Source organism: Cyanistes caeruleus, unplaced genomic scaffold (assembly GCF_971803275.1).
Source record: "Cyanistes caeruleus unplaced genomic scaffold, bCyaCae1.hap1.1 HAP1_SCAFFOLD_11, whole genome shotgun sequence".
NCBI classification, from domain to species: Eukaryota; Metazoa; Chordata; class Aves; order Passeriformes; family Paridae; genus Cyanistes; species Cyanistes caeruleus.
In genome coordinates this window covers 2,064,998-2,074,062 of record NW_028255883.1, presented here as the reverse complement: position 1 = coordinate 2,074,062, position 9,065 = coordinate 2,064,998, and the positions used below count along the sequence as shown (strand labels likewise).

General features: G+C 57.1%; 1 protein-coding gene across 3 annotated transcripts; it reads right to left on the bottom strand.

Annotated features, from left to right (window-relative positions):
• Positions 1–255: 255 nt before the first annotated feature.
• Positions 256–4,499, bottom strand: LOC147647319 (serine/threonine-protein kinase pim-1-like). Of its 3 annotated transcripts, none has more exons than XM_086872280.1 (8): positions 3,736–4,499; positions 3,557–3,607; positions 2,986–3,352; positions 2,254–2,430; positions 1,850–1,997; positions 1,439–1,667; positions 757–891; positions 256–470 (listed from the first exon to the last, which is right to left on the bottom strand). In XM_086872280.1, exons 1-5 carry the CDS (start codon positions 4,285–4,287, stop codon positions 1,891–1,893), a joined length of 1,254 nt encoding a protein of 417 aa, XP_086728406.1. In that variant the 5' UTR covers positions 4,288–4,499; the 3' UTR covers positions 256–470; positions 757–891; positions 1,439–1,667; positions 1,850–1,890. The 3 variants fall into 3 exon arrangements, with proteins under 3 accessions (XP_086728406.1, XP_086728407.1, XP_086728405.1); XM_086872281.1 differs by having other exon boundaries at positions 1,439–1,619; XM_086872279.1 differs by lacking the exons at positions 256–470; positions 757–891; positions 1,439–1,667 and having other exon boundaries at positions 1,855–2,430.
• Between the last annotated feature and the right edge of the window lie 4,566 nt (positions 4,500–9,065).

The window sequence follows — 9,065 nt, the reverse complement described above, 5'->3', positions numbered from 1 at the left end:
GTCACCGACAGACATTGCTGCTCTTCAGCCAGTGACAGGATGAGTCCCTGAGCCTGGGGCTTGGCCTTCCTCGTGGTGAGGGGCATCAAGGAAGGCTGCAGTGTGATGGAGATTGTGATGGGCTGGGAAATCACTGGGGGAAAGGAGGGAGCAGTTGTGAAGTAAAAGGCAGGTGGGGGATAGAACTGTTCAGAGAAGGGATGAGCTACAGCTTGAGAAAGTTGAAAAATGACATTTGGGGTCATCCCAGATTGATTTCATTTCAGAAGTTATGGAACAAGTTTAATTTTGGGGGGGGTGTCATGTTTTCCTTTGGAGGTGGACACTCTGCAGACTTGAGCTGCATTGCCAAAATGCTCAAGTCTCTGCTGGAGGTCACACCGTTTCTTCTTTGGCTGATCCCGGCCCGGTGCTGAGCCCAGCAGAGCCCTGGCAGAGCCCAGAGCAGCCTCAGCATCCGCAGAGCCCGGCTGCAAGGAGAGAAACCAGAAACCGCCCGTCAGCTCAAGGCTCCTGTCCCCTTGTCCCAGCCAGCCACGGTGCCCAGGCCATGCTGGCCATGCTCAGCGCTGAGCCCAAAGCTGCCCATCACTGCTGCCTTTGGGAGCAGAGCAGGAGGGCAGGACATGTGCCCAGCCTGCAGCCAGCCACAGCAGATCCAGCCCCTCAGCAGCTGCCCAGAGCGGGATGCTCCTGTGCCCGCTGCCATCTCCCAAAAGCTCTTGTCCCACCCATGCCAAGGAGATGAGGACCCACCTCACACCATCTGCTACCAGAAGAAAAGCTGGTCCCAAACGATGTCCTCAGCCTTCTCCAAGGGCACGGCCCATCCACACCACAGCTGGTCCCAAGCACTTCCCGATCCAGACTGGACCCCACCTAGAATTCTTCCTTTAGAAAAACAAACAACAAATTAATGAAAATAGGTTACAGACAAAAAGGGGAAAGAAGAAAAAAGGTAAAAAATCTTATGTCTGTCAGGAGTTTGAGGAAGGCACAACCCCTACATTCTAGGGAAAAACCCACCCACGGGTGAGGGAAGCCCATGCTTTCTCCCTTCCCCCCTGCACTGTCCCCCAAAATCACGGTGATCCCAAAGCAAAGCAGGGGAGTGGAGCAGCCCAAGCCCTTCCTTGCCTGCACAGCAAAGCAGCCGTGCTCAGGTTCTGGAGTCCCACCTGTGCTCCTGCCATGGGGGTTTGTTTGTGTTGGGCTGGCTGCCCCAGCCCCAGCCTGGGGCACGGAGGGTGCTGGGGGCTGTTGGCAGGACCAGGAGCCCACTCCCATTTCGTAACCACCCCAGCCCACACCCCCAGCCCTGCCAAAAACCAGCTGGGCAGCCACTGAAGAATCAGTTGCATCCACCCCAGCAAAGGGGAAACCTTTGGTTCCCAGCCAATGCACAAATCTGGGAGCATCCCCCTGGGTCTGGACTTACCTGAAAATTCTCTGTGGAGCCTGGCTTTCAAGAAGGTGCCAGAATCAAAGTCCATCATCGCCAGCTGCCGCTGGCCAGGTGGAGGAAGAGGTTGTCATCCTTGCTGTTGTCCTCCATGTCCCCAGCAGCAGCAGCAGCAGCAGCCCCACCTGGTGCAGCTTCTCCAAGGGCTCCTTCTTCCCTGGGGTGACACCAGGCTGTCAGGGTTCTGCCCAGGGCCCGGCTGTCACTGAACCAGGACAAGCAAACCAGCTCAGATGGCGGCCACCAGTGCTGGGCAGAGCAGCTCAGCTCCAGCACAAGGGCTGCGTGTTCTCACTCGATGAGCCCTGTGCAGTGACACAGGCAGGACAAAGAAGTCTGGGTTTCTTTGCTTCTGATTGCCAGGGTATGTGTGGAGCTGTAACTTACCAGGTCCCTGCATCACTGTGCCCGTGGCTCTCTCCCTTCTTCTATGGCTGATGAATATCCTGCATCCAGGGATCACAGAACAGGTCTTCTAATGAGGGCCTGTCCAAGTAGTGCAGGGATAAACACCGCCTGATCAGAACTTGGCAATCTGGGGAGAGAAACCACAAACCACTGGTCAGTTGGAGAAGGCTCCTGTCTGCTTTGCCCCACTATACCCGTGCCCAGGCCACGCTGGATGTGCTCACAGCTGGGCCTTAACTTTCCCATCAATTCTCTGTTTTGGAGGAGAGCAGGAGAGCAGGACATGTGCCACCTCCTCAGCAGCTGCCAGAGCGGGATGCTCACGAGCCCGCTGCTGTCTCCCAACACTGGTGTTCCCCCCGTGCCCAGAGATGAGGATCCACCTTGGGAGAGCCGTTGTGGCAGCGGGAGCTGGGCCCAGCTGATGTTCCAGCCCCTCCTGAAAGGGTGCTTCCCGCAGACCATCTCATGCAGCAGGATGCCCAGGGTCCAGACGGTTGCTGCCTCGCCATAGTACCATCTGAAGTTGGTCCATTCCGGGGGGCTGTATGATCGTGTTCCTATGGAATACGGATGGAGCTCATCAGGGGGATGCTGCTGCTCCCAGAGCCTGAGCCCAGCATCCCTGGGCATGTAGGGCTGCCCCAGTGGCACACGGGGTGACCTGCTGCCCTCTCGCCAGCACCTGGCACTTGTGTACAAACCCAGGGTTGGAAAAGAAGGCACTGGTGCTGGAAGAGGGCAGCAGAAACCCTGGCAAGGCCCGACCATGACAAAGAAAGGAAAAACCCTCTCCCAGTGCTGGGGAAAAACCATACCCACATCCTCCCTGCTGGCATTGCCCAAAAAATATTATGAACCAAGGCAAAGCAGGGAAGCACAGCAGTCCAAGCCCATTCTCACCTGCACACCAAACCAGCTGGTGCACAGGTCCTGGCTCCCCCTCTCTGCTACCCCCACCCACGGGGGATTTTGTCATGCTGGCTGCCCCAGCCCCAGCCCCTGTCCTGGGGGAATCCCTGCTGCCACACCCTGGTTGGGCCCTGAGATGCTGGGCCAGGAGATGTTGGGCCAGGAGATACCGGGACCAGGAGCCTACTCCTGGGTGGGCTCACCTGCAAATTGAGTGTAGGCTGTGTCCTGCAGGTAGGTGCCACAGCCGAAGTCAATTAATTTTGCCTGCCCGGTGTCCAGGTCAACCAAGACGTTCTCTGGTTTTATGTCTCTGTGCAGGACCCCGCAGCTGGTGCAGTGCTGCACGGCCTCCAGCACCTGCCGGAAAAGCTCCCGCGCCTCTTCCTCGGACAGGAACCTCCGTGCTCGAATGAAATGCCGCAGGTCCTGACACCGCTCTGGGCGCTCCAGTACCATCACGATGGTGTTGGGGAGCTCAAACCAATCCAGCAGCTGCACCACACCGGGGAAGCCTGTGGACACCTTGTCCAGCAGCACTATCTCCAGTGGTGCGCTGGTGCCGTCGGGCTGCGGGAGGAGCACGGTGCCGTCAGTGGGGCTGAGCCCGTGCCAGGGCTCGGGGAGCCCTCAGCCAGCCCGGGATGCTCTGTGCCCTCCGCTGGCCCCACGCCCGCTCTCCCTCCAGGTGTCCTGGTGGCTCCCACCCTGCCGGGCCCCGGCTCATCCCCGCCCGCCACGCCCCGGCTTCTGCCGCTGGCCCCGCTCACTCACCAGCTCGCCCCAGTGCCGGACGCGGTTCCGTGGCACCTTTTTGATGGCCACCTGCAAGCCAAAGGGAGCAGCGGATTCAGCTCGCCGCCTACCGTGTCCAGCCCCATCCTCCTCCTCCGCCCTCTCCTCCTCCTCCGCCCTCTCCTCCTCCTCCGCCCGCCGCTGGCCCCTCTGCTCACCGGGGCGCCATCCGAGAGCCGAGTGGCCGAGAAAACCCTGCCGAAGCCGCCGCGCCCCAGCAGCGAGCCGATCCTGTAGCGCTGCTGCAGGGCCTCCTGCGCCTTCCCTGGGGAAGAGACGCGGCCGTCAGCGCTCGGCCCGGGGCCAGGAACGGCCCCCGAGCGCTCCCCGACCTCCCCGGGCCGAGCATCCGCAGGCGTCCGCTCCTTGGAACGCGACAGCGGCGGCTCGGGGCCAGCGGCCGCGCTGCCGAGCGGCGGAGCTCGGGCCGGGGAAGCCGCAGCGGAGGCGGCGGCAACGGCTGCACCGCCTGTGTCCTCCGCGGGCCCCGGGAGGAGCCGGGACCAGGGCCGGGACCAGGGCCAGGGCCGGGGCAGGGCTCGGAGCAGGCGGAGCCAAAGGGCGGCGATACCGCCCCAGCCCCAGGCACTGAGGCCCGCCCAGAAGCGCCAGCGCCAGCTCGGCCAGAGCCGGGCGGAGGCGAGAGCGAGGCGGGACGCCCGGGGCCGGCGCCGGGGCCGGGGCCGGGGCCAGGGGCGGGCCGGGGGCATGTCCCGGGCGGGCAAGGGGAGAGGGAAACTGGGAGAGGAGGGGAACACAGAGAAAAGGAGATCGGGAATGGGTGAGGGACCGCGGGAGAGAGGGTGGAACAGTGGGAGAGGGAGAGGAGAAGATAAAGAGGGGCGATAATGTCGCTTCTTTCGCTTTTTCTCTTTGCGCTGCTGCTGCCGCCGCTGCTGCTGCTGCTGCCGCTGCTGCCGCTGCAACTGAAGCACCGGGGCCGTTTGTCCCCGGGGCCGTTTGTCCGTTGCCCGCTCGGCCCCGCGCCGAGCCCCGCGCTCCCCGGGCAGCCCCTGAGCCTGGCCAAACACGGGAACTTTGCCGTGTTGAGCCAAGAGCCAGAGTCTTGATTCCTGCACAGGGGCACAGCAATGCCCTTGGCTGCTGCTGTGCCTTGTCCCTGCTGAGTGTCAGACACTGTCTGAGCACATTCCCTGAATGCAGAATTTGTACCTGACCCAAGCACTGCACTTGTGTCTCCAGCATTGCTTTCCAAGAAAAACAGGGGAAGGAAAACTGGGTGTCGCTCATGGTATTTTACAATGTCTAAAACTTGCCAAGTCTCAGATCTTAGAGGTGAGATCCATTTGGAATGAATGGGATGGAGAAACAGTGCAAGATGGAAAAGGGAAACATAAAAATAAATAGAGAAAAATAGAGAAAAACATACTGGTCGTTTCTTTTGGTTTTATTTTCATTTCTTAAAAAAGCTGTTTCAATTTTCCCAGAATCTTCTCCACAGTCCTGTCTTTTCTTTCCAAAAACCTGTCCTGGAGAACAAGGTGCAGCTCCTGTCTCAAGATGTGCCCCCAGCTGCAGCTTCTCTTGGCTTCCCACACTGTGCGTGCAGCACAACTCTTGCAGCAAAGCAGGACAAATTATCTGAAGAACTTGACAACTTGTTCTTGCTTTTCCTTGTGGACAGGGGAGTTGTGCCATTGCTAAGGTTTTCATTGTTACTCTTCTACCCGAAGAAAACATGATGAGCTGCCAGGAATTGTTAGGGAATACAAGCCTGGCTGAATGTGGAGAAAGAATCTCCAGAGCCTGCAGCCAGCAGTGGAGAGCTCATCATTCCAATAGCTCCATGGATATCTTGAAAGTGATCTGGAACATGAAAATGGGCTGACAGAGGGAGTTTGTTTTGTGTGTTCAGTTTAGGTGATTGTACATCTCCTGCACTGGTACAAATCAAGAGCACAATCAGTTGTTGATAAGCACCAGAACATGATAAGCTGGACCTCTCAGTAGATGAGAGAAAGAATGTGAAAAGGACAAATGCAGGGAATGACTTGGTGAAGTTTGTCTGTAAGAAGGTTGATTTTTATCCTAATAATTCCCAGTTAATTCCCTTTGCTTTTGTCCCTTCTGGCAAGGCTGTTTGCATGGCAGATTGCCCAGGAAATGAGAACCTGGAGCTTGTGGAAGTGCCTGAAAGGTGCCCTGTTCCTCTGCAGGGACACTCAGGCTGAAACAGGAGCCTGAGGCCTCTCTTGGGAAGCCTCCTCGGAGCTGGAATTTGTGCCATGCCAGGAGAGGAGGAGGGGGAGGAGGATGGGAGCTGTGTGTGAGGAGCAGGAGGTTTGGGCCGCAGGACATTCCGTCTGTGCCGCTGCCCCGCAATGGGCGGCCGTGCCCGGGGCTCTGGGCCTGCCCCGCGTGCGCTGAGCTCCCGACACTGCGGGAGCTGCCCGGGCTGGGCTCAGGTTCCCACTGGGACTGGGCAGCAGGCTGGGCTCCAGCTGGGATCAGCAGCAGCTGGAAATACTTCTGGGCATCTCCACTTTCTGCTGCTGCTCGGAAAAAATAATTAAGTGTCAAGTTCTGATTTTTCTTTCTCCTGGTGGATTTTTTCATTTTATTTGCCACTGCAGAGGCAATTTCTGTGATGGCCCCTGTCACTTGATTCTATTTCAGCAGCAGCAGCAGCAACAGGGCTGTGTTTGAGCACTGCAAATGTCAGCTGTGTGGCTTTCATTCCCCTCGACTTAGTGCTCAGGGACTTGAGGGCATTTCAAAATCTGCCACTCATGATGTCTGAGACAAAAAATCTTGAGTTACTGATCACTAAAGCACAGTGGGTAGCACTGATTGAAAGAGGCAATTGTAGTTTTGCAGATAAAATTCAGGTGGCAGGCAGAAGAGGAACAAAAGCAGACGAGATCTACAATGTGCAAGGCCAAGGCACCAACAGCCTCCTGCTGTCACCTCAGGGTGAGTAAAACAGAGCTGAAAACAGCGCTGGAACCCGATCCTTTCTTCCTCTGAGGGCTGGCTCAGGGCAGCAGAGGCGGGCCCTGAGGAAGCCTGAGGGCTGTTTGTGGGGGATTGTTGCTGTAGTCTAGAATTGCCCTGGCAAAAGCCCTGGGAAGCCGAGGCAGGAGCAGGTGGGAAGGGCCGGCGCTGCTGCTGCTGCTCGTGGCCGGGAGCCCCGGCCGGGCCGGGCCTGCGCCCGCTGCGCTGCGGCTGCTGCTGCTGCCAGAGCCGGGCGGGACTCGGGGACAGGGAATGGACACGGGGGGACAGCAAAGGCCTTGGGGGCTGCAGGGATGTTGGTGCTCGGGCCAGCGCCAGCACAGAGCTTCAGCCCGCAATGAAGCCCGAGGGAAACGCTGGCGAAAGGCTCCATTCAGCCTTTCTTTACTCGGCGCTGTGAAGGGACCGAAATAAAAGGAGAACAAGCAGGGCCCGACCCCTTCTCCTTTGGGAGGAGCCCCGCGCCTGGGGCTGTGAGGGGCCGTGAGGGGCTGTGAGGGGAAATGAAGGGCTGTGAGGGGCTATGAGAGGTTCTACAGGGCCATGAGAAGTTCCATGGAGCCGTGAGGGGCTGTGAGGGGCCATGAGGAGCCTCAGCCCTGGCAGGAGGGGGTGCCACCATGTCCCCAGGGCAGGGCAGCCGTGAGGGGCTGTGAGTGCAGACGTGGCAGCAGAGCGGGCTTGGGGCAGCTCTGGGAGGGGATGAGACCCTTCCCCAGCTCCAAACCACACCAGACCCACCATTAACAGGATTTTCTGTCTTTAGAATCCACTGGCAACTTGGAGTTGAGTGTACAGTTAAATCCCAGTGGGAAAAGCAAGAGACTTTCAGTCATTGTTTTTCAATGTGTGTTTCACTCATATTTCAGTGTGACATCCAGCCATTGTTATTAATGTCTAAGATTTAAAAGTCTTAACAATGAAAAGTAATACTAATAAATAATAATAACATCAAGAACAAGAAATGAAGCCCTGAATCCCAACAATCAGCTCAGAAACATGATTTTGTTTGTAGTAATAGATTAGTACTAAAGGACTAAATGAAAAAGTTTTAATTTGTAATTCAGACAAAAGACGTTTCATCTTTTTCCAAGGTTCTGGTCCCCTTCCACCAGGGTCATTTCCTTTACTCTCCCACTTTCTAATGGTTAGAAGGGAGATAAGTGTGCCAGAAAAGGCAACAGCTCCTGTTTCAAAGGGAAGCAGCCACCACTCCAGGAAACCTGAATTGCCCCCAGGCACGTGTGTGCACTTGAAGGGTGAACAAGTGTTGGGGACAGAGATCTCAAACTCCTTCTAAGGCTGTGAGAAACCCACAAGTGGCAAATTATCATTGTGGGTCAACTCCAGCTGAAATTCCATTCCCCCACACCCTCCAAATGGGCAGGCAGGCCTGGGCTCTGGCAGGGTTCAGTTTTGAGTGCCTTGTGTTGCCTGGCATGGAAGTGATCCTATCAACTCTGGTACTGATGGATTGTGGTATGGCTGCTGAAGGAGGAGAGGGAATCTCAGCAGACAGAAAAGTCTCTTCTGCTTTCTCCCTGCAGAACCCCCTCTCCAAAGAGAAATGCCTGTGGTGGGTTTCAATGGCACCCCTTCCCTCAGCCCAGTGTCTGACCCACTGTGTGCTCTGCAGGAGCCAAAGCCAGAGGAGGCCCAATATCAGTCACCACATGGTCCCCACACAGCAGGAGAAAGCACTGCTTGCAGTGGGGCTGCTGATCTGTGACCCATCCTGATTCCATCCACCCCACTCCTCTCAACCACAGACACCAGAAGGATCCCAGGAAAGCCACAGTGCTCTACCAGATGCCAGGAGCACTCCCTGCTGTGGCCTCAGGGATGCTGGGTGACCTGGTTGATGAGCATCTCTGGTTGGTGATGGAATGTGTGGATGGAGGCCCTTGACAGGAGGTTGTTTGAGATACGTGTGGGGCTGAAGGAGAGATGGCAGCTGTCAGTCGGGAGGGCAGGGACCCCGCTTGTGAGTCCATTGCCTTGGACACCCTCAGCCACAGGATGTCCATGAAGTCACACAAGGCTTTGGCACTCGCAGCCTTCTTTTCCCCAAGTTCCTGCTTTCTGTACATTTACAGCAGAGAACCTTGTTTGTTTTTAGAACTAGAATAAAGATCCCAGAGGGAACAAGCCTTGCTGGTTTTAATCAGAAGCATCAGCGACCAAAAGTTGTATTTCCTTGTGTGGTGTCCTCATTTGCTGCATTTTCTGAGTTCCTCTTGGATCCTTTGGAGGGCAATAGGTTGTGCCCTCTGAGGATCCTTTGTGCTCCTTGGTGACCCAGGAGAACTTTCCAGGAGGTTTTTGGGTGAGCTGCTGCTGTGATGTCACAGGAATGTTGCCATGTCCTTGTGGTGTTCCCGTTGCTGTGGGGCACAGAGGCCTCAGTGTCAGAGCGGCTCTGGGTGCCTGCTCATTGCCTGAGGATCCTCCTGCCTGAGGCATTCTCAGCAGCCAGCCCAGCCCCTGACGGGTGTCCTTCTGTCCTGGCAGG